General features: G+C 35.9%; 2 protein-coding genes and 1 long non-coding RNA gene across 3 annotated transcripts; 2 read left to right on the top strand and 1 right to left on the bottom strand.

Annotated features, from left to right (window-relative positions):
- Positions 1-1,015: 1,015 nt before the first annotated feature.
- LOC118746696 lies at positions 1,016-3,075 on the bottom strand. The gene is made up of 2 exons (XM_036480583.1): positions 2,501-3,075; positions 1,016-2,232 (listed from the first exon to the last, which is right to left on the bottom strand). The coding sequence occupies exons 1-2, from the start codon at positions 2,882-2,884 to the stop codon at positions 1,360-1,362; spliced, it is 1,257 nt and encodes a 418-aa protein (XP_036336476.1). The 5' UTR covers positions 2,885-3,075; the 3' UTR covers positions 1,016-1,359.
- A 4,777-nt stretch (positions 3,076-7,852) lies between these two features.
- On the top strand, positions 7,853-13,227 carry LOC118746697. The gene is made up of 3 exons (XR_004993873.1): positions 7,853-8,360; positions 8,549-8,652; positions 13,130-13,227. It is a non-coding gene; the product is annotated as an uncharacterized LOC118746697 (long non-coding RNA).
- Positions 13,228-13,244: 17 nt separating this feature from the next.
- LOC118746695 lies at positions 13,245-24,507 on the top strand. Its single transcript, XM_036480582.1, has 4 exons — positions 13,245-13,270; positions 13,433-13,739; positions 19,251-19,430; positions 22,921-24,507. The coding sequence occupies exons 2-4, from the start codon at positions 13,437-13,439 to the stop codon at positions 24,217-24,219; spliced, it is 1,782 nt and encodes a 593-aa protein (XP_036336475.1). The 5' UTR covers positions 13,245-13,270; positions 13,433-13,436; the 3' UTR covers positions 24,220-24,507.
- Positions 24,508-24,534: the final 27 nt, after the last annotated feature.

Raw genomic sequence — 24,534 nt, 5'->3', positions numbered from 1 at the left:
CGTAAATTTCAGTGTTGCGGAGGGACCGAAATTTTTATACTAAAATGTATGATAAAATAATTGAAAAAATAATACACGAATAAAATGAATGAATTTCATCCACTAACTGTATTGACTTAGGTTTTCTGCTAATTCCCGGCATTTTTAATTGTATCTTAGCTAAGAGACCAGATGGCGGGATGTTATGAAAATACTACGAAACAAAAATTGCTTCACATAATCCTGGTTGACTTGTCAAACAGTCACCTTACGCACCTATTTACACCATTTCACAAAAGGGGCCTTTCCCATAAAAGCCTCGTAAACTTACGAGTTTTACACGGTTTAAGACTTTACGAGTTCAAGGGAATCCCCTATTAGAGTAAAGAGTGCATTAAGTGATTTATGTGGAACGAAAAAAGTGTATCAAAGTCGAAGCTTTGGCATTGGACACATGGCTATACAAATTAACTAAGTAGCCGCGCACCAGCTTAACGAAGTTTACACACGTTTATTATTACAGTTACTATAAGGACTATAATCTGCGAATTTTTACAAATGAGACTTTTAGCCCTTGAAAAAATTTGTTAATTTTCAAATTAATTAAAAAAATAAACACTTGTATTCTTCATTTGGACGGTTGTCATTGGCTTTGGTCAGAAACAAATTATTCTAGTGGCAACCCTGCGTGGTATATATATATTTTGAAAAGGCTGTCATGGTGAACTTGCGAAACGTAGCCATGATTAACGTGGAGAAAAATTGCTATATAAAAAACTCTTTTTAACTAATTTAAGAACAAATTAGATCTCTCATTAACACGAAACAATAAATTGTGTGTGCATTAAACTTATTTTAATAAAAATTTGTAGAATTTATTAGCATTTCTCATCACAACTGGATAAGAAAATAAGTTTGTTGTTTTTGGGACAAACTTGACGAAAGCTTTTTGCAATACGTTTCCATTATCCAATTCAAAAAACTCATCATATTCTAGATATAGAGATACTTACCATTTTATCACTAGAAAAAATAATTTATCTTTAACCAGACAATTCATTTATTACAAAGAAATTGATAATTGTAAAACAAACGCAAACAACAAACACAGCTCGGTCGTTAGCTTCACAGAGATAAATAAACACATCCAGAGAGCAAGTATGCAAATGTCAAAGTCTCACATTTCTTAAAAAAAAACCATGGCACAATGAAAAAAGATCAAGAGCCGGAGTAGGTGAAACTAGTGGAAATTGACGATTTTTGAAATGCAAGCGAGCAATGCGATTCACAAACATTCTTTAATATTTGCGCACGCATATAATCCGTAAATTATACCTACAAGTGGCAATTATAGAATACTTCGGTGAAATACAAAGCTAATTAAATATATTCTTGGATCTGCACGGGGCCACTGCCACCGCCGTAAACGTAAGTATGACTGTCATCGTCCATATGCAGTAAAGTTTCCTCGGTTACATTTTCGGTAACTGCACTCTCCTCCATTATTTGAGCCTGCTCATATTGCGATGAAACCACAGCTTCTGACGCATTTGCTTTCTGTTGAACAATTCTACGACGGCCCAAGTTTCCAAGGCAGCCTTCAAAAAGAATTTCAGAAATCGCTTTTCGCGCATATATCCGCTGTTCGTGAGACATTTCTTCGTACTGTATGGCCCACGACTTGGCTAATATCTCTGAGGCTTCACTTATAGGACGGCTGGATCGAGATTGTCGTTCATGGCGTAGTTTTGCGTCTGACTTTACTTTTGATGGTGTTTTCGTAATTTTTCTTGTCGTTATCGTTATTGGTTGCTCTGAAAATTGCGGTGGCGTAGATTCTCTGCATGTTGAAAGTACATCCTTGTTGCATAAACTATGTTCTACTAGTTCAAGCTCTTCTAGGGCATCGTCATGCGGCTGAGATGAATCGTCGGTATTGATAATCTCGTGGAAATTCTCGGCATCCGATTCTCCTTCTATTGTAGATTTTATGTTCTGCTGATTTTGGCTTGCAAACGATAATGTATGAAATTGATTTTGGAATTGTTGTTGAAATGAATTCTCATCTGCGTACTGGACTGCTTCTAAATGTTCTTCTGACTCAGTTCCATTGTCTGATATGCATTCATATTTGCTAATTTGGCTCTTGTATTCACTAGAGTTATCTGGCAATGCTTGGGATGAATCCGAGACCTGCAACCTCGAAGTCTCATTGTCAGATTGGGATGGCATCATTTTGCTGCCAACGCGACGCTATTGCACACAAATAATACCAATAAAATGATTGAATTAATTGATGTTTAAAATAAATATTCTATTAAAATTTCTAAAGTCGTGATAGCAGCTCTCATGAAAAAATGCTCTATGATTCCAGTATTGAATCGCGAAATTGTTCTTGGGGTTGTATATTTATTTCTTCAAGAAAATTTAAACGGCTAACAAACAATAAAAAATATTTCTTGTTATTCTTCGTGAGAGCTACATTCCATCATACATGCTAAATTTTAAGCTTTAAACATACCAAAATTTTCTTTTCCTCATTTGGCAAACGTTTTCGATCCTTGCGAAACTCTTGTGTCTGCAGGAAATTGAGCATGTGAAAGTACCAAAGTGAAGTTGTATATCGTTTGCCCATCCGATAGCTCGTCTTGATCCGTGCACATTCCCGTCGATAATTGGTACGAAAAATGTTTATTTTGCGGAGCACATCTTCTCGACATGCATGCGGATCAATTTCGCGCATTTTCATAACCAACATCTCGTAGCCATGTGCCTTACTTTGTCTATCTTTGTACGATGGGTCATTAAGATCCCACAAAGATGGCAAACTTTCGTATAAGGCAAAAAATTCAGTCCAAAAAGCGCGTTTGCCTATCGTTTGTGCATGTTGGCGGGCGTTCGACATTTTGTTGCTTGAAACGGATTCGCGAAGAAAGGTAGAAAAACAACAACAAAAATACCGTGAATCGCTGCTGGCAGCGAAATAAAACCTCAATCACACACAATCAGCTTGTCCGTTCGGCTTGATGGCCCAATATCAACTGAGTCAAGCAAATCAAGCAATTTTTTTTCGTTTGCACTTTCTCTCTCTTACGACTGCCTAGTTTTGTTTTAATACTCTTTGTTATCGACTGAAAGCGTGTACATACAGTGCACGGACTTCACCACTTTATTGGTAGATCTTCCAACTTTTACGCTGTATTTTATTTTCGACCATTTTTACCAATAAAGGCTAAAGGTAGATTACCGATATTTTCCGGAAAGAAAGCACAGAGATTTAAATGAACGCGGTGCATGCACATTTTGCCATCGAACACACCTAAATTAGAAATTAACTCTGACCATCACAACCAATTTAAAAATGAAATTACATTTCTAACAGGTGTGTATGTAAATCTTTTTCGCTTGCGATACGTTTTTTGTGAGATACTGCAAATTTTAATAAAAAATGTTTGAAGGGGAGTTACATACATGTGTAATTATTTGAGCCCCTTTTTAAATTAATACAGGGCCAGAATTACAGCATCCGTAATAGAATCAACTTCTAACCGAAAATCTCTTTCAGATAATCTCAATGAGGTAACGGCATTTGATAGCGAGCTCGCTTTTTCAATTTAAAATATATTTAGGAGAAAACATCTGTCATTTTATTTTATTCGATTCGAATCGAGTTTTATTCGATCACGGATGCCGCGATTTGGGCTTAATGTCATGTATACGTTTTTTGTTGAATGCCTTATTGGCGTGAAATACATTTTTTTGTTCTTTAAAAAATAATACAATTTTTCTAACATTATAACATGAGTATAGAAACAAAAATTACAACAAATACTTCATTTTGAATTTAAAAACCCCCGAGGCAACAGTCCAGCTGCTCCGCTAACACCACCTTACATGAATTCCCCTTGATTTAATTAGTAACAACTATCTAAAAATCTACCAACTTGTACAATTTTTTGTATGTAAAATCTACTACTATTACTTTTTTCGGAGTCCGTGCACTGTGTACGTACATATGTATGCACATAGTGAGGGATGTTTACTGTAGATATGTATTTATATGTATATATGCACATACATATCGTTACCTTAATGCACCAAGGCCCTAACCAACACTTTTTTCAAAACTGCGTTTATCACAGATTTTGGTAGGATGTACTAAAATAAAAATTGCAATGTGCCACTTTTTAAAAGGCACTACCTGTTTTTGATACTATTTTTATAACGTTTTTTGCTTCTGTAGAATAAAAAATTTGTTGGCTAGGACCTTTGTAAATTAAGGTAACGGTATGTATGCATATTTACGGTATTTTATTAATTGCATATAAATTTAATTCAAATTTTAAAAGGAGAAAAGCTATCGGTTTTCCAACGAAGAGCGTTTAAGACGGTAATGCTCATGTGAAGTATTCAGGCAGATTCTGTACAGAAACTCCCCGGAAGTTTTTCTCTTTTCCCTTTCCTCCTATCATGAATAAAATTTCTCTGAGGATTTTTTATATTAAATGGCGGAGTGGAGCTGTCAAAAAAGTGTCAACCAACTCTTTCCAAGTTCAAATTTCCTCCTCCCAAATTTTCGGAGAAAATGCTACTCTCTGGGAGTTAATTATTGGAGGTTTTCTTTTCCGGGAGAAACAAATTCCCAGAGAACTAACTCTCCGGGAGTATTCAGAATGGGGCTGATTAATCCCTAATATTTACATACCTAGGTGCAAATGTTTGTATGAATATATGTACATATCCTCACCTGAAATGCAAAATAACGTAACAACATCGCCATTAAAATGGAAAAAGTCGTTACTAATTTTTTTTTTTTCATAAAAAGATGTGGGGAGTTGTAATTTGATGAAATCCATCATAGCAATCAAAAAGTGAATATTGAATTGTTTAATAAGTTACGATTTTTTGCATTTCAGGTGACTATATGTATGTGTGTACTTACATGTATCATACATATGTCTTCTTTGTAATCATCTCATATGTTAACGGTCTTTTTCCTCCTTTTTTGGTCTCGCACCAGAGTTGTCTAGGTCACTGGAGAAACAGTTGAAGTCTTTTTACGTCCGTTAGCATGGCATGTAACGTCGTAAAGAAGCACGTAAATGGTAACCGTAAGACGCACAGGAATTGCCGAGACACTGTGCTACTTGAAGACAGCGAAAAATCTCTCGTTCGTCCTTGAGTAAAACAAATTATCTGAGTCGATGGCGGTTTGTTATCGATCCTCTAAACTAAACAGAAATAAGGCAAAGACATGAAAACATTGGTAGCTATGCAAGACCGTTATTCTTAAACTATGTAGCGTCTATATGTTCGCCGGAGATTAGTAGGACGTAGTGGACGACTAGCTAGATCTGTCAGAATGCTGATCGTAGAGACTTCGGTGGCCTAAACCGTGTTACATCGCCCGAAGCAAGAGCCCCTGGTCAGGTAAAACCCAAGTTATTCCAGTACGTAGAACCACAGCACCACCTTCACAACGAGGCTCCAGTGCTCCCAGTGAATGAGCACAAAACGATGAGAGCATCGTAAGCAGTTCCTAGTAGAGTGTCACAGACTTGGGCACCCAAGTAAACACCTGCTTGCTGCAGAGCCCTCGGTTATGCACGTCAGAAGGCATATATGCGAACTAACGGATGAAGTGCTGAGGCTAATACATTTTTAAAATAACCTCTGGACCCGACAGCTTACCTACAGGCCATAAACGGCATTCACAGGGATTCCCGACGCGTGAATGCCATTTTAGGAACATAACCGTCTGAAGTGGTCACGACAGAGCTTCGTCTGCCTGGGTAGACTCGGGAATTGGGCTAACTTCGCTCTGGGTACTGCAGCAGGCTTAGCTCGTAGCTGATCAGAATAAACGCAGATGTTCCCAAAGAGTGTCCGGCATGCGGAGAGTCATCTCATGACTCACGGCACCTCTTCGCGAGACCCCAAAACCACAATCAACTAACGCATCTATCACATGGACGAAAGTTGTTCACTTCCTGGGTATCCTGTAAGTTGAAATTGATGACAAAGATTGAGGCAAGTTGAGTAGCCGCTACAACAACAACAACTATAACTTTTTATGCAGAATAAAAATAGCCAATAACCATAAAATCTTAATAGCGCTGCAGCAATTCGGAATTTTGTACATACCTTAACCAGTTTTAGTCCCTCATAATTCCATTGCCTAGGTTTTCAATAGTAATTTTTAACATCGTCGTGTAATTACGCCCATTAACTTGCCGTTTTATACATACATACATATGAATGTATTTATGTTGTTGTTGTTGTTGTAGCAGCATACAAATTCCCCAAAGACTTTTTGGGGAGTGTTGCTGGAGTGACAGTCCTTGGCCAGATATAAATCTGGGTCGTTCCGGTTACGTAGACCCGACTGTCGTGTAGTCAGTTTCAGTTAATTCTCCAATATTATCTAGTTGGGGACTAGTCAGGACTAGTCGAAATAAGGATATGTTCAAGGCAATGACAGTATCATTTTTTGTATGTTTTTTGATAGGCTTATTTAGAACTGCTCGCAAGCTAACGTTTCGGTAAAATTTTAACCAATTACTCACGTGTAAAGTTTAGGAAGACATGTAACTTGTTAATGTACAGTATCTATAACTTATGTATGTATACATATCATAAATCACTTAAGTACAAATTTTCATTTGCTCTCTTTGAAGTCGACAGCGACGTCAGCAGTGACTGCGGCAGCTATTATTGTATTGCATTTATATGAACGATTATGTGTGTTTTTCGGACTTGCTTTTCATAAGAGTCGTGTGTACTCTCTATTTCCATATTGACTCATGCTCGACGAAAATTTGGAATTCCGTTGATTTTTCTAAAGAATACACATGTATGTATATGTATGTCTTTCGAAGAGTACATATTAGACTTAATTGACTTGACTTAGCTTCTTGCCTTCCCGGCATAGGGAACATACTAACCCTATAGTAAGCAGTCGTATAAACATGCCGCCATTCCATAAGGCTTGTTATCCACATAAAATCAGTATTGAATTCATTTTTTTTTTGTTAATGCAGCCAGAATTTTATTTTTATGATAAGTAGCCTGGAAAGTACTTCTATAAACTTGCGCTTTTCTCCTGAAATCAATTTAGTGTAATTTAAACTGTATATTTGTTCCTTAATAAGCTTCGGCGGATTGCTATTGAATGTCTATGGGCAAAAGAGCTCATGCATATGTGTTTGTATTCATACATACAGCAGTATATATGTAAATATGTATGTACATATGTACATACATCCATATACCCAAATTTAGAAGTGAGAGCAAAGAAGAAGGCCTTTTGTAATGGTTCCCCTGATTCCTGAGAGGCCTTAACTTTTATTATTGCTTATCTTTGTTGTTTTCGAATTGTAATGGCGCTGCAATAATAAATTGTCCAACGTCATTTAGCGACTTCCACGAGGCCATGTATCAAGTAAACTGCAGTTGGATGAAGTTATCAACAATTTGCCATCAAAACAGCATACCTATACCAACGATTGCAATGCACATCTCTACCCTTGCTTGCTAACTCTACCCCCCGGTAATTGTGCCCTTGCTTGCAATGAATTTTCGCAGCTTCTGCTACATAGGGCCTCGGTAGACTCGTGTTTAAGTAAATTTATTTGCATGCATATATGTACACACATACATACGTACATATGTACGTAGGTAAATTCGAGTCTGCAATCAATCTTATGTGCATCTATATATGCAATTGCTCTAGCATATGCCTATAAATGTGGAGACACACATATGTATGTATAACTGCATGTGCATATGCATATTTTTAGTTCGACAAAGCTTGTGTTCGGACCGAGTGTTCCTCTAGCGTTGCCTCGACTCGGTCAACAGAGGCCTTTTTTCACTCTACGCTCTGTACACGCTCGGTAGGTATACCCACAGCAAATACTATGTAACTCTGAATTCAAGTACGCCTATTTTTGTTTTTTTTTTTCTGTATACCACTGCTGTCTTTTGCTCGTTCGCTTTTGACTGTCTCGGTCGAGCTCTGCACCCGAGGCTTGGACTCACTCAGCTGTCACATTGTCGTTATACGCGTTGTACGTTTCACTGGCTGGTCTTTATTGGCGTATTAGTGTCGGTTGCTCTTCGGCCAACAAAATCCATATACTGCATTGCTCTGCTTGGAGCTTGTTCGGTCGGCTGTTTTGTACATTGCGCTCAGTCGTTTGCCGGGTTCCTTGTAAATTTCACGTGCGTGGTCTCGTTTTGCAATAGTTTGCCGGTGTTTTTGCGTTACCTCGTTTAGTGGTGTTTTATGTTGTTGGTTTCTCCGTGTGTTTGCCATCCATTTGGTTTTTAAGTATTGTGTGAGTTTGTTGTGGCTTTGCATTTGCTTTGGCTAGACGACGGTAAGTATGGGGGTACATACTATGTATTATAAATATAAAACTTTTGCATGCAACGGAGTCATGCACACTTCTGGATGTGTATGTGTGTGTGTGTGTTTCTGTTGGAGAGAATATTTATTGTTATTATTTTCGTTATGTCTGATTTTTATTCATTCACTTTTGTTTATTCTTTGTACTTTAACACGTAGCTTTACTAATTTTGAGTTGGTTGGGAGAAACCAATACAGCGCCAGTGGATCTACACACCCCGCCTTGGGGTTTTGAAAGTTTTTGAGGGACCGATATGAAAAATGTAAGTACAAACATATGTAGATATACGCTGTAGTTTTTAATTTTTAAATTTTTTTTATAATGTTTTCTACGAACGGGAAGACGCTATAGGCAGTTAAAAGCGGGTTTACGTAAGTCTGACATGCTATTAGCAGAAGTACTTATATATGTACACACATACACACGCTCACTCCATTATATCTGCGTATACCTTGTTTTTTTTTTAATATTCACAATGTTTTGCATGCTATCATTTTTTTGTTATTTTTGCTATATAAAAACCCATATAAATCAAAGATTCAAACCGTATACAAAATTAAGGGAAATTTAAGGAATTTTCATAAAAAATTTAAACATTTCACTCATATTAAAAAAAAAATATTGCTGGTACGGACTTCTTTACTCCAATTTTTAATTTTTTTTTTAATTGCTGATATGCAGTTTTATAGCCCAATCAATTTTATGTAGCTAAGAAATTGCGTTGTTTTTTAATGATTTGTTTGCTGACGGATCTAGGCATTTTTCTCCATACAAGGTATGCGCGATTTTTTTTTTTATATGGAAGAAAATTCGTAGAGCCGTCAGCAAAGAAATTTTAAAAAATCAACGCTATTTCTTCATCCATTTAAAATTTGTACATTGTTATACTACATGAAATTGATTGGCTAAAAAACTGCATATCAGCAATTAAAAAAAAATCTGAATAAAAAGTTTAAAATTTTGATGAAAATTCATAAATTTTTTCTTCGTTTTGTATACAGTTTGAAACTCTGATTTATATTTTCATATTTTTGTACAAAAAAAAATTAAATTATAGCTTGCACAAAACTGAATATTAAAAAAAATAATACGCAGTTATAATGGAGTGAGTGTATCTTCACAAATAGGTGCTAGGTGTGTCAGTAATAAAATAAAAAAGAAAACAAGTATTGTATCAAGACATCGCAATAAACAGGTGAAGTCATAAAAAAAGCAAACTTTAAAGGCAAATTTTCAAATAAGGCAGTGTCAAATTCTTTCCTCTCGCTCTAATTACTTCACCTGATATAATTCCGGCATGGTATCAAGATGTAGACAGAAGTCTTTATTCAAATTAGCCGTTAAACCCAGTGAACTTGTGCACAGTGGTATATTACCATTGTTCGCATAACGGTTTATTGTGATAAAGAATCGTGATTGAAGAGAGAAATCAATTAAGCCAACCCTTGTCCGTCCGTCCGTCCGTGCACTCGATAACTCGAACTAACGAAGTTTTTGAAAAGTTCAAAAACTGCGGTAATTCAAATTTTGGTGGTCGTCGTGCGGACCACTTACTACACACATACATATACAGCTATGGTCAAAGATTTAGCGCAAAATTCAAATTGATATTATTTGCAACTCACGTTTATTTATTTTTAATAATTTTTGTTGGAAATATAATTTTTATTTTTAATAATTTTTATTAAAAAGAAAGTTCAATCTCAAACCGCAACTACACAAATAAAATCTTCAAAGCTTGCACAAATTTCATAAAAATTTATCAAACTTAAAAAAATTGTCTTCAAAATTTTTAATCAGAATTTTTAGGGTATTCAGTTTGTTGCCTATACAATTTTGGTCTAATAAAGTGCAACTTACAAGCAGCGAAAAATTACCATTGATTTTTTAGAATTTTTTTTATGTCGAAAGTGTTGCGCACTTTCTTCCATGAAATGCATGAGTAAAATTTCTTAATTTTTTTTATATAATTCTTGGTCTCGGCTACGTCTGATAACAATTTTTACTCTTCTTATGATGAAATTCCTCAAATTACACGATTTTTGAAGTTAGTACATATTCGTCTTTATATACAGTCAGCGTCGAAAATATGAATGCCCTGTCGTTTGGACCATTACCTTACGATACCATTTTTTTATAAAAATATAGTTCATTCAACAGCAAAAGCCAGCAGAATAAATTTTTTTCAATTTCATATAGAACTCGGAAATATCCAAGAAATACGAAAAAATTTGCAACTTTTCAATTCAATTTCTTAGAAAAACGTGTGTACATGCGTCTATTTTTATATGGAAGAATATGCGCAACACCCTCGCCAAAAAAAAAGTATCAAAAATCAACGGTCATTTTTAGAGACTTGAAACTTTCACTTTATTGCTACAGAACTGCATGCCCAAAATTTTTCTAAGAAATGGAATTGAAAAGTTGAAAAGTTTTATGAATATTTTTTGGTATTGCTTGAATTTTCCCCGAGTTCTATATGAAATTGAAAAAAATGATTTTGCTGGTTAACTATATATAAAAAAATAAGAAAAATTTCCTATGAAATAAGAAAAATTTCCTATGGAAAATATAAATAAAGAAACGTCAGGGTATTCATATTTTTGACGCTGACTGTATCTGGAATCGTCTTTTGGACACTTTATTGGTGGTTCAGGGCAATTCCATGGATTTCTCTGTGCAATTTATTGAATTTACCGATTTTTCGTGTTGTTTAACAAATGCTCCATGCAATGCAAGCTATGCAAGATGTACCCATTTGAAAATTGTGAATTGATAGTCGGGCAATTCCAGGGAATTCAAGAATTCTATGGGTTATACGTATGTAACTAGTTGACTACTTGATCCTGGTTGATGATTCCGCCATCCGATTTGAAGGAAAACAACTGTTCTGGAATGAAAAATTTAGAACTTAGTCTTTCCATCGCAGTGTGGGCCTCCCTTTTCCTCTACTACCACCAGCGGGTTCCGAGTTGAATACTTTCCGAGCTGGAGCGTCGGCGTCCGTTCGCATGGCGTGGCTAAGCCAGCGGAGCCGCTGTATTTTAATTCGCTGCACTATATCATTGTACAGCTCATACAGCTCATCATTCCGTCATCAAGGCCGTAAATCTTTCGCAAAATCTTTCGCTCGAATACTCTAAGAGACGCCTCATCGGATGTCCATTGTCCATGCTTCTGCGTTCAGTGATTTTCTGAATTATTGGACTCCTGTACATTATCTAAGGCGACCGCGTCGGCTTAGCAACGACGCTAACTGAAGCAACGCGCTGCTTAGTATCTTACGATGAAGTGGACTTTTTGTACGGAAAACGCAACATCGCGTGACTAAAACATTAATACATAAGGAAATATTAATAAGGACATACATTTATTTATAGGTTGACCCAAAATTTTGAATAATTTTCTTGTCAAGAATTCAATCGTTTAAAAAAATATTAGGGCAATTCATCTAAACGTGTAAATGCCTCGTAACCATGTAAACCTCATAATTTTACTTGATTTTTGTATCAGAATGTGTAAATTTTTATATCCATATATAAGTATAAACAGAATTAAATGACTGAGCGAATTTCGTCGGACAGAGCGAGGCGAATTGAAATACGCATCAGCTGAATAACAAATAAAAGATATACAAATACAAAAGCGATAAAACGAATCCCCAAATTTTCCCATTCTGCTTGTTCCTGATAATTATCTGCTAGAAATGTGAAGAAGCAAAGTTTTTTTTTCACTGACAGATGGTTTTGTGAACGGCGATAGCGGCAAAATTAAATATAAATCTATTCTCGCCGAATTTCTTCAGACGAACTTCGTCGCCGCTTTGTTTGTGTGCAGCCTGATGTACTGCAGTGTGTTTTAATTTTACCAGCGAACTTTCTTCCGACGTAATTCGCCCGGAGATGTGATTCTGTTTTGTACTTTAAACTTAATTATCATTGCGTAAAAAAATTTGCTTCTAAAATTGTTTTATTTATTCGTTTGACTTGGAATTTTCCAAGTACAGTGGTGGCCATATAATTAGGGACACTACTTCTTTACAAGGTTTTTTTTTATTTGTTTTTAATTAATTTTCGTTACATATAGTTTATGCCACAACGAAAACCGTGTTGGACAAAGTTTCAAATCAGAATCTCTAGAAAATATTAATGTTGCAGTTTTATAGCCCATTTCAGTATAATATTGTGTAAGTTTCAAGCGACTAAGATATCGCATCGATTTTTGAGAATTTTTTTCCATACAAAGTACGTTCAATCTTTTTTTATATGAGACAACTAAAATTTAATGGACTACAAAACTGCAAATCCGAATTTTTTTCTGGAAATCCTGATTAAAAATTTGAAATTTTGATGGGATTTTTTTTCTTAATTTTGCAAATTTTTATAAATCTTCTACAGGGGTTAATGCTTTGAGTTACAAAGTTTTTGTAAAAAAGGAAAAAATAAATGGTCAAAACTTGTAAATAGGTAGTTTCCCTAATTATGCGGCCACTACTGTATGTATGTACATATGAGGTCTTGAGAGCCAGAGTGGCCTAAGTGACATTTCCAAAAATTGAAGTTACAATGCATTACTAGAATCGAAACGGTGATGGCCCGAGGCACGCCCTTTTAGTTATCTTTTACTATTATTTGTAGCATCACGTAGGTGCAATGAACTGTTTAGTAAAATACTGCATTTATCTTTTATGGATCCTTCTTTCTCATGTTACTTACAAATTTGTTTTTGTATATGTATAGGCTCCTCTGGCCCTCATGTCCTCATATGTAAATACATATCGACACCTGAGTGGAAGATCGACCTACATATGTATCTCGGCAGCCAGTTCGAAAACTCCCTATCTCAGAAAACTTTTCAAGAACGCCCTACTTCAGAATTAGGTTCGAGAACGCCCTATCTTAGAATTCGATTCAAAAGCGTCCTATCTCACGTGAAAATATATTGAAAATTTGCTGAGGTAGGGCGTTTTTCAATCGGCAGCTGCTTCTTAAAGATTTGGCAAAAAGCATTTTAAAAATTCCGAGGTTACTTCTTCTTTCCAGAACGATGGCTAACGCGACACCAGCTGAGCGAATGCGAAAATTCAGACAAGAATTAAAGAGCAGACCCGAAGAATTCAAAAAGTACCTGCAGAAAGAACGAGAGCGTGACAAGAGAAGACGTGAATTGCGAAAAGAAAAAAAAATACGTTGTTACCAATTATCAAATGAAATGCGATGCAAGGAAGCTCAGAGAAAAAGGAACTATAGAGCAAGAATAAAACATCTTGCACAAGCAATGGATGATGAACTTTCGCCACCGTCGCCATCCTTAGGGTCATACAATTGTGCGCAGACGCTAGGCAAAGCAGTATGTAGAGTAAAATGAATCCTACCAACTAGTCCAAGCAAGAAACAAGAAATTGGCCGCTATAGCCAAACTTGTTTTGTTAAATTTAGGGAATGGATGTTCATTTAGTTTCCCCGTCCAACAAGAAAAGTGTTATGAAACATGCCTTATCTGAAAGGCATAAAGAAAATGTAGTTAGTTTTTATTTGCGTGCTGATATCAGTCGCCCGTCACCGGGTGCTAAGGACGTCGAATCTATTAAAAATAATAAAAAAACAGGAAAAAAGACTTTATGCCAAACACGATAGATGGAGTTCACTGTAAGAGAAGCCTATTCTCTCTTCACTAGCGATAATCCTGACATGAGTATACAAATTTCAAAGTTTTATGAGCTTCTCTCCTCCTACGTCTTGTTAATTAGCCAAATGCCCCATGATGTCTGCATATGCAATTACCACGCCAATTTTAACAATGAAAGTATAGCCGCCAAATTACCAGGGTTCCCTAATGCATGTAAGCTACATGCCCCGGAATTTCGGGGTTCAGTGGAGAGTGGTACTTCTTTGCAACCTCCCATGGCAAAGGGGTTGTGGATCGGGTTAAAAGGGCAGTGTAGATGCAAATTAAGCAGCAGAAGGCACAAATCAATAATGCCAAAGATTTCGTTTCATCTGCTCAATATTTATTAGGAAATATTAATGTGATAGAACTATCCGAATCAGAAATCAAATCAGTGAGACTAAAGCAATACTTAAAAGTAGGCGGCACTTTGCAATTGGCATTCCAAATGTCTAAAAGTCCTCTACTTCACAAGTGTCAACCAGGAACATCTAATACAACGCCTTACCTTTAAATCAAAACTAATAAAATGCAAAGCTGTTGTATGTATATTCTGAGGCAGATCAAAGTGAGTGAAGTCATACCTCCGACTGTGAACCCTTGGACTCTTTCATCAATAATCACTAACCGCTTTTATTTGTATCATATGGAAACCTCCGTTTTATAAAAGAACTCGCAGTAAAAATGTGAAATAAATTCGCAGACTTTCTGGCAAAAATGCACTTGCAAAAATCCAGTGCATTTTCTTTTTCTGTCCAGTCTGTGACATAGCTAATGACTCAGTATTTTCCGAAATAAAATAAAATAGACGTTTTTTCACTTCCTACATATTTACATTACCCTTTATGGCTAATGTTCAGGCTTGCATAGAATAATTTAATTTTTTTTTTTTTAAAATCCGTCACTTACAATTAGTGAAAATTTACTTAACATCTGTAGCTTACTCGCTAGTTTCAATCTTTCCTAATTACAAGTTGATTCCTACTTTTTTTAAATTTTTTTAGTGGCTTATCGGATTCTATAAAAAAAGTAGACGAACTGAATTTTGAAATAAAGCCAATAGATATGGTTCTATCAGATTCGATGAGGTAATTATGTATATCTTCCAATTAATTTGCCTAGCACAGTTTTTGAAAAAAAGCATTCACTTTTTAGAGTATGCGCATTTGTAGCCCAATCAATTTTATTATAATAAAGTGCAAGTTTTAAGTACTGTTGATTTTTGGCAATTTTTTTTCATGCAAATTTTTTTTTGAAAATACTTTATATGGAAAAAATGCAAAACACCTTCAACAAAAAAAATTCTGAAAAGTCCACGCGATTTATAACTAACTCCGAACTTGCATTTTTTTACTAGAATTTAATGGGCTGCAAAACTGCATACTCAACAAATTTTACAAATTTTCGCGAGTTTTGCACAAAGTTTAGGAATTAAATTTTTATGTTTTTGTTGTTGAATGAACCATATTTTTATAGAAAATTGGCGGAAAAATATTAGAATAAAAATTGTTGCATATATTGTGAAAAATTTGCTGTGCTAATACTTTGTTCCGGCAGTGTATGTAATAATCAATTAGAAAATCAAGGAGTAAAGCAAAATTTCGAACTGTTTTACTTGTTAATAACAACAATAAAAAGAACTGAAATAGAAATTTGGGATACTTTTCATCTGCGGAGCATAACAACTGCCATGACTAAGGGTGCGTTCACACAGAACGCCGATTGGCGCCGAGCAAAGCAAAGCGGAACAAAGCGAAGCTGGTAGTGTTCACACTGAACGAAGCGAAGCGGAGCTTTTCCCACGGACTATGCTGCAAAGATTCCACAAAACATACCGTCAATAAAAAGCGGCAAAAATATTTGCTAAATTTTATCCAAAAGATTTGTTATAAAATTCGTTTTTATTTGTATATTTTGTTATCTTGTTTGCAGCAGCGTCATGAAATATAAAAATTAAATAGAAAATTCAAAATCAAAAACTGCTTTGCTTTCAGCTCCAAAACGCGTATGAAAAAGCTTGCTGTATGCATGATTCAGGCTGAATTTCTTTATTCTTTCTGAACGTTTGGAATAATCTTTTTTGTTTACTTATTCTTTAGAACGTTCCTGATGATATGTTAACGTATATTTCAAACACATTCTGTTTTTTCTGGCTGTGAAATGAGATTATCCGGAATGTATAAAGAAACGTAGCCTCAATAATTAAAGGTTCACTCAGCTCGGAACGGCTTCGCTCGGCTCGGCTCCGCTTTGTGTGTGAACGTACCCTAACGCGCAGCGATGGCCGCCTTCGCATGAACCACTTTGTGTAGTACAAAGAGCAATATAGTGAAATCGTTCGTATTGGATCGTGCGTCCATGCTAACATACATGTTTTTTTTTTCATTTGATCTTCCATCTGATCTGATACACAGCAGCAACTTAAGATGATGAGTACGTAGCTGCTCACCACCTATTTCTGTTATTTACTCGTATCAATTTATTACTTTGGCTTCTCCTATTTGATACTTTTTTTAGTTAATTGCAAATTCAGCTACTCAAAGTGCACATGACTTGGCAATACATTTTTGTAGTACCTGCAGTAAAACTAACAAAAGCATATATGCTGGCATGAATAACGTTAGGAGCAGCCAACAAAATTGCCTAGTGGGTATTTGATATTAGACCAGACGCCACCACTATATATAAAAGCACAAGAAATAAAAAGAATATGGAAACATAATACTGTAAAAATACTTCCATTTCGATACCTGAGTGGAATATCGACCTATCTCGGCAGCCAATTCGAAAACGCCCTATCTCTGCAAACTTTTCAAGAACGCCTTAAATCAGACTTTGATTGAAGAACGGCTTAGGTTAGGTTAGGTAGGAAGGCGCATACGAATGACTTGTACCTCCACTCGGATGCAGATTTGCCCTTTATGAGTGCCAGGAGGAGGCTTATCCTTCCAACCGCGGTTAATCCATAATGTCAGTGTGAAACCATTTATTATCCCGGATGAGGTCGTGGATGCTCGATATTTTCGTCTACACTACCTCCTCCAAGCTATTGAAAAAGCGTGATCCCAAATACTTGGGACGCCTTATCTGTAGAGCTGGGCATTGACATAAAAGTGAAGTGAATCGATTCCTCTTCATCCTCATCCCGACAACTTCTGCAGAGGGAGCTTGTTGGTATACGCCATCAACGGAGCTTTGGTGCACGACTCTTTTTGAGTCTCGGTGACAGAGATGTTGAGTCCTCACAGTCTTCCCGATTGATCCAAAGGTCATTGGTCACTGCTGTGGTGCATTCTTCAGTCCCCTTAGCTGAAAAGAGATCGGTGGCAGTAGGAAATTGTCCGCTTCGATAATTTGCCAGGAATCCATCAGAGAGAGGTTTTGACGAGACTCAGTGAAGCCAGCGTTGAACGACATTTCCGAAATGCTTTCGACTTTACCACCCTGGAGCCGGATGCTTTCACAATGCCGCCTGGCTGTCAACGAATATAGTGACGTTCCCTGACAGAGACTTACTATATCGTATAAGACAAGTCGCCTTCTCTATGGCAAATATCTCCGCCTGCAGTTATGATTGCCTTATTCGAAGGTCCTAGGAGTACAAACCCGAGCCGATTGCTTTTTCCATCTTTGAGCCATTGGCGTAGATGGAAATACCATCACCACCTTCCCAATATTTCCGGGTTGTAAAGTGTATGCGAATCTTAAAAACGCCCTATCTCAGCACATTTTCAATGTATTTTCAGCTGAGATCGTACGTTTTAGAACCGAATTCTGAAATAGGGCGTTCTTCAATCATATTCTGAAGTAGGACCTTTTTGAAAAGTTTTATAATATTTTGGCGCTAACACTTTTGCTGAGTGATAGGCCGAGCTTCTCCTCCAATTTGTGTTGCGTGTCCTGATGTTGTTAAACAAATGGAAGCACCTACAGTTTTACGCCGCTTCTGAACGGCAAATGGATTTGTATGAGAAGCTTTTTCATGGCAGAAACACACTTGGAGGTTTGCCATTGCCTGTCGAGGGACGACCGCTGTTAGAAAATAACATTTCTAATTTAGATGTTGCTCGGTCTAGGGATCGAACTCAGGCCCTACAGAGTAATAGTACGTACCTCTAACCATTCAGCTACAGCGGTCGGCTAAGGCTAATATTAAGAGCAATACAAATTTTTACAATAGGAAACGAACTTTTTTTTAAATCTGTGAAGAACAACTACATATTAAGTTTCAAACATCATAAACAATATAGCCGAGCTATTTCAGACTTTCAAAATGAACTATCGAAAAACCCGAGCCCCTGTATATACATATGTATACTGCTCGATTGCAGAAAGAACGTCAACTCAATATGTTTTTACTTGTTATAGTTGCTAAGAGTGGATATAATAAAAATTGCGAGGCAGATAACTTTCTTATGGGAGGAAATATCGATAGATATCGCTTTGATTTTTTTACACAACTTAAATGAAGGGCTCACGGCCATTTCTGCATAATTTACATACATAACATAGCAACACACACAAAAAAAAGTGTCAGGGTTCAGTGATGCGACTACTCTTTCCTTATGAGTTCTGATGCGCTGAACCGAATCTGAAGTCCGTTTTGCTTAGGATTTCTTCCTAACCTCAAAACCGTGCTTATCACATAATGCTCGCCATGATGTTTGAACTTAGGAGAAACTCCTGACGATCTGGAGTAAAACGGACTTAAAATTCGTGTTCAGCGCATCAAAATATTCTGATCCCTGAATCCCGACATTTTTTTTGTGACTAATTGTTTTCTTCACGAAAATAATACTCAATACTATACTACATATGTATATAGCGCACACCGTCTTCAAAAGAAGCACAACTCAAAATTTGGCATTTTTGAAATTATGCGCTAAAAATGTACACAGAGCTTTTCTTTACCTTTCAGCAAAAGCTGGAACAAGTTTTTGTAAAAAAAAAAACTAATTATCATGTGCTAAGAAATAGTTAAACGTGTAATTTTGAGCTGTGGCCCCCTTTGAAGACTGTGTGCGATATGTATATATATATATATAGATATAATCTAATATTTTTTACATTTAAAAGTGTGTCGTGTGAATTCTTGAAAATTGCCTTACATTTGCACAATCTTTCCTTTTTTAATTTATTTTATTAAAATTTCCTAATTTTCTTAGCATTTGTTCTTTTATTATTATTTTTTAGATGAATGCATCATCAGCTCTAAGGAAACATATGCTGAGAGAAAGAGAAGTTAAAAGATATGATGAATCTTTCCTAGCTGAAAAACAAAACACTGCTATCCAAGTCGCTAAATTTTGTGAAGGAGCACGCAAATCACTTTCCTCAAATCAATCACAACCTAGTCACAAAAAAAAATACGTAGTAAGACTTTTGTCAATTATAATAAATATGTTTATGAACTTATTGATACATACTATATGAACTTTTGTAAATCTAAGGATAGTGCTTTCTCTAAAATTTTGAAAAACTCACCTCATCTCTCAGTTTTCCGTAGAGGATAACTAACTGACTTTTCCGTGATCAATACATACAGTCCCTTAAGAGACTTGATAAGTATGTATGCAAAATTTGCGCCATTTTCTTCTTGTAATGACTTTCACACAAAAACGAAAACGTAGGCATCAAATTTCCCGTCCCAGTGGGCTCTCGGCGTGGCAAGAACCCCTAAGTGCCTGCGGATTTCTATTTTAGTTCTGTATAATTGGTCAAAAGAGGCTGTGTAGGATATTTAATTTTTTAAGACATTTAAATTGCGTTTCTTTACACACTATTGAGTAAATACCAGTAATAATTTTCATAGCTGGCGTTTTCGTACGCCAAAATTTCCAAGGAGCTAGAAAAGTACAGTGGGAAAATAGTGTAGTTACGTCAACTAAATATGCAGACTCTTTTCTCAGTGTAGGGGAAATTGTGGGAGCGAAAATTACAGCTGAACTTGCAAGCTTTAGGGCCAGTTTCTCAATGTCTGGTTAACACTAACTGTAGGTTCAACATCGTTGTCGACTCCTCGTTATATGTTATGGAGTCGATCACGTCTACAACGATGTTTAACCTGCAGTTAGTGTTAAACATACATTGAGAAACGGACCCTTACTGGATACATTTTTACGAGTAACTATTTGCCAGTAAGAAAAACAGCTGACGACATGATGCCGAATGCAATTCAAACTCATAAATCAATAAACTTATTTAAATAAATATTAAATTAGGAAATTAATTAATTAATCAGATGTTCTTAAACTTCGCAATTTGTTACCGATTTTGGATTTTCGTACTTTTTTCAAGTTTTTCTCACTGAAAGAAAATGTTGTCTTATTCTCAGAAATTACGTTACTGCATAGCTTTTTTTTACTGGAGAATACAAAAAAAAGCTTTAATGAACTTTTATGAAATTCTTTTTTTTTTAAGTGGTCAAAAAGAACCAGAAGAAGAAAAGAAGATAACATGACATTTTTACCCCTGTTGACTATTCTAATTTGTTACTTTAATTAGGGGACGCTAATAATTAGGAAAATAATTTAAATCAGCATTTAACCGTATTGTAATATTTTATTTATTTTATGGATTTAATTGAATAACATTTTTCAGACAGGTGGCCACCCTCCTCAAAGATATTTTCGACAGAAAACTTTCCTAAACATCTTCAATTTGATACCCATATTGCAATATTCAATGTATCTTATCAATTAATTTAAATTAAAATTGTCAAACAGGTGGCAATCTTCAACAAAAATATTTTCGGTTGTAAGCCTTCTTAAATCTCATTCTTTTGACAGCCGTATTGCAATATTTTCTTTATCTTATTCATTTACTTAAACTGAAATTTTCACACAGGTGGCAACTCTCTAATTGTTTATTTATTTTATTTTTATTTTAAGTTAGACCTCTAGCTTTTACATCGGTAAAAACTGCATTCAATTCCATGTATTAGTATCGAGTGATGCGCGTACAAACATACAGACAGACACAAAAAATCTAAAAACTTTTGATTTGGCTTCTGTTGCCAAAGATATAATGAATTATATATCATTAGAAAGGTAATTTCATACCGAAGAAAATTTCTCAAGTTTCAAATTAGTTCAAAATAAAACCCATAAATCAATTCAAAAGGCACACCCAAGGCACATTAAACAGGTAGTATCAGTAGAGCAAAAACAACATTTGCGTGTATTTTGTTGTTGCTTCTGGTATCGAAAGTGTCAACAACTGTTCTGAATTTTTTCTTCTAAATCAAAGCGTGCCATGTGAAATACAAAAAATTATAAAAAATAAAAAATTGAAATTGGAAAAAATAAAAATTGATGCAACTTTCTTTCCTAGTAAATTTGTTAGCTTCTCGAAGCATTGATCCATCCTTTGCAAGGCCCAGTAATCAGCGGTCGTGCTGCCGAGTTGGGCGAACGTTCCAAAAGCTGCTATTCAATCGCTTGTTTTGTATGGAAAAAGGTTTCACAAGCAAATGGATTTTAACAACTTATAATTTTCGTGAGAAAAAATTAAAAATATTTGACATTTTCGAGACCAACCAATTTGAAAATAAATCAAATCAGCTGCTCTACTGATACTAGGTTCGTTCGCGTAGCTGTTAATTGTTCATGTTTAACCAAAACTTACAAGTTTTTGCGTTCGCGTACGCAAAAAACTTGCAAAGTAGGGGCAATTGAGAGAGCAAAGTGACATTTCATTTTGAGGGGAAGCTGCTGGTTTCTGCTGGAAAAATTTTTGCCAACAGCAATTTGCCAACAGGAAAACAGCTGATCAAAAACAGCTGGTTGGCATTTACGCAAATCACAAAATTGAATTCGATGGTTTGGAAGTTAAAAATTACAAAATATGACTAATTAAACTTGTAAGAAATAAGTAGTTATTTGTTTAATCAATAAACTGTGTCAGTATAACACTTTGTGGTGGCTTTTCGTACGTTTTAAATTTTACACTTTTGAATGTAAACAAAAATTATATCAGCTGTTCGTCTAACTTGCAAGTTTCTGCAAATTTTCTGTTCGCGTACTATTTTGGATATTTCTCTCTTGTGAGAGAACAGATGACATTTCGCCGAAATTTGGCAGTTGGTTGGTTTCTGCTGGAGATTTTAAACGAACGCACCTACTACCTGTTCAATGTACCTTGGGCACACCAATACAAATGCCATACATTAACATTAAAGTGGTCCAAAAAAAATTTATTCGAGGGTTTGGGGCACCTCACAAAATTTTTCCTCTTGCCGAAAGGGGTGCTGCTACCAAACTGTACGTTTCTAAGTATAAAATTAGGGGATGCTCATATTTTACTCTAAAAGTAGAGAGCACATTAGGGTAGTTCAAAATAAGTAAAGTCGGAAGTTTAATGCTCCCACCCCCTAGGAGTTTCTATATCGAAATAAATATACCCTATTTTTTTTTGTTTTGAAATCAGAAAATATTTAGAGGTCGCTCAAAGTGCTCAAAGTTTTCCATGTATTTTATATGGGTAGAAAAACATTTTTTCGTAGAAATTGTATGGAACTCTTGAAAATCAATATTTTTCTCTTCAGGAGACTTCCAATATTAAGTTCCAATTGTTTATTTAACGATTTTTTAGTTACTAAAGATTTTTTTTATTTCTCCCCATTGCATTTTCTAGCATTTTTCAGGGATTTTGGGGTACCTATAAAATATAGTTACTATGAAAAAATGCCAAAAAAAAGTAACTGAGTATTATTATTGGAAATATCCTGAAGAGCAGCAGGGGTTTCCGGTCGAAAAATATTGTTTTTCAATACCATTTGTATGAAAAGTTGTTTTTTCCCCATATCATAATCATTTACGAATCCTAAAAAAATGTATTTTCTTGTACTTTTGCTTTCTTCTAGCCCACACGCTATGAGCGTGAACGCGCCGCAATGAAGAACAAGCCTCGAAAGGTACTCAACTTGGAAGAACGCGTACTAGCCATACGCTTATATCAGGAGAATCCCGTCTATCAGCGTGTCGCTTCCGTATTCAAATGCAGTTGGGAGCAAATACGCAACGTAATTGCCAATCGGGATGATATTTTGCGTTACTATGGTGAATGTCAAACCGTCAACGCCACGGATTCGCCACAATATGTGCGAAATAAGAAAATCAATTTTCTCGGCAATGTCACATACGAATTTATAAAACGTGCTTACTATCATCGCATTGCAATGCTAAATGATGATGTTATACGCCAACGTGCGCTTAAAATACGTGATATTCTCAAAATTGAGCAATTCCATCCGAATAAGGCTTGGATAGCCGATTTTAAGAAGGTCTACAATATAGATTGGCAAAATTTGGATGCATTGATTATTTATGGTGCACCGCCGCGTTCGCTTGATAACCAAGATTTAATTCAATATTGTACACGCATGGTGACGAAGGCAGTCTCTTTAATTGACAAGATGCCAAAGCCGGTGTCGAAGAAAGATATTAGAAATGGCGAGCTGGAGGACGACGAAGACAACGAAGACAACGAGGCGAATAGTGCTGGTAGTGGTAGCTATGAAGATAATGAATCAGATTCTTTGTTGCTGGATAAATTTGAAGATGTGCCGGTGGTGAACGAAGTTGATGATTTTGCTGGCATGTATTTGGACACAGCCGATATAGATGAGGATGAGATCAATGAGGACGAAGAGGGACCCACCATCAATTACGCCGATTACGATGGCACTGATGAAATGCCCGATTTTCAAGTGAAGACCAATGCATCAGCATCAGCATCAGCTACAACCACAACAACAACAACAACAAATATGCCAAATAATGCGTCATTACTAGCAGAAGTACAAATCAAACAAGAACGACGTAGTCGAAGTCGCAGCAAAAGTCCACAATTGTTATCGCCGCTGACCGTTGCGAGTGGCACGAGTACGAATGGCACTGGAGGCGGTGATAGTAAGGGTGTGAAACGAAAGAGAACAGACACAACAGAACCAGCTGCACGCTCTGCCGCGGCTACTGACTTCGTCCAAAGCGTAAAAAGAGAGCCAGTGACTACGTATATGGAGGCAATGCACGTCTTACAGCCATTAGAAGAGTTTGCGGTGCAGAAGGAAGATTTCCATGCACTAAATTTACTTATGCAGCTGACGCGTGTTTTCGAGAAGGGCGCCACGCGAAAATTTGAACGGAGAGATAATATTTAAGAGCAGATATTATAGTCATACATACATACATACATACATATGTATGTATTTGATAACGAAAAGAACTGTAATATTTACTAATAGTTGTATGTAAATATGTAGTTTTGTAGTTTCATTAAGTATTTGTATTTATTAATGTGTGCTGAAATGGTTTGGATTATGACTTAATGAACAAATAAGTATAGCAGCTACAAATTTAAAACCCATCTGAATTTTCATGTTAAATTAATGATTAACGCTAAGGGCATCAGAATAAAGTATATAAATTTCATATGTGTATGTATAATATATTGTTTTTTTTTTTTTTTATATAAA

Source organism: Rhagoletis pomonella, unplaced genomic scaffold (assembly GCF_013731165.1).
Source record: "Rhagoletis pomonella isolate Grant_MI unplaced genomic scaffold, Rhpom_1.0 Rhpom_scaffold_00011, whole genome shotgun sequence".
NCBI classification, from domain to species: Eukaryota; Metazoa; Arthropoda; class Insecta; order Diptera; family Tephritidae; genus Rhagoletis; species Rhagoletis pomonella.
This window is presented reverse-complemented; position numbering and strand designations above follow the sequence as displayed.

Coding starts and splice junctions, on each gene's coding strand:
- LOC118746696 (XM_036480583.1), bottom strand. CDS start 2,884: ATGTCGAACGCCCGCCAACATGCACAAACGATAGGCAAACGCGCTTTT. Junction 2,233..2,500: donor ATGAGGAAAAGAAAATTTTG/GTATGTTTAAAG, acceptor TGTGTGCAATAG/CGTCGCGTTGGCAGCAAAAT.
- LOC118746695 (XM_036480582.1), top strand. CDS start 13,437: ATGGCTAACGCGACACCAGCTGAGCGAATGCGAAAATTCAGACAAGAA. Junction 13,740..19,250: donor CGCAGACGCTAGGCAAAGCA/GTATGTAGAGTA, acceptor ATTATTTTTTAG/ATGAATGCATCATCAGCTCT. Junction 19,431..22,920: donor GTCACAAAAAAAAATACGTA/GTAAGACTTTTG, acceptor GCTTTCTTCTAG/CCCACACGCTATGAGCGTGA.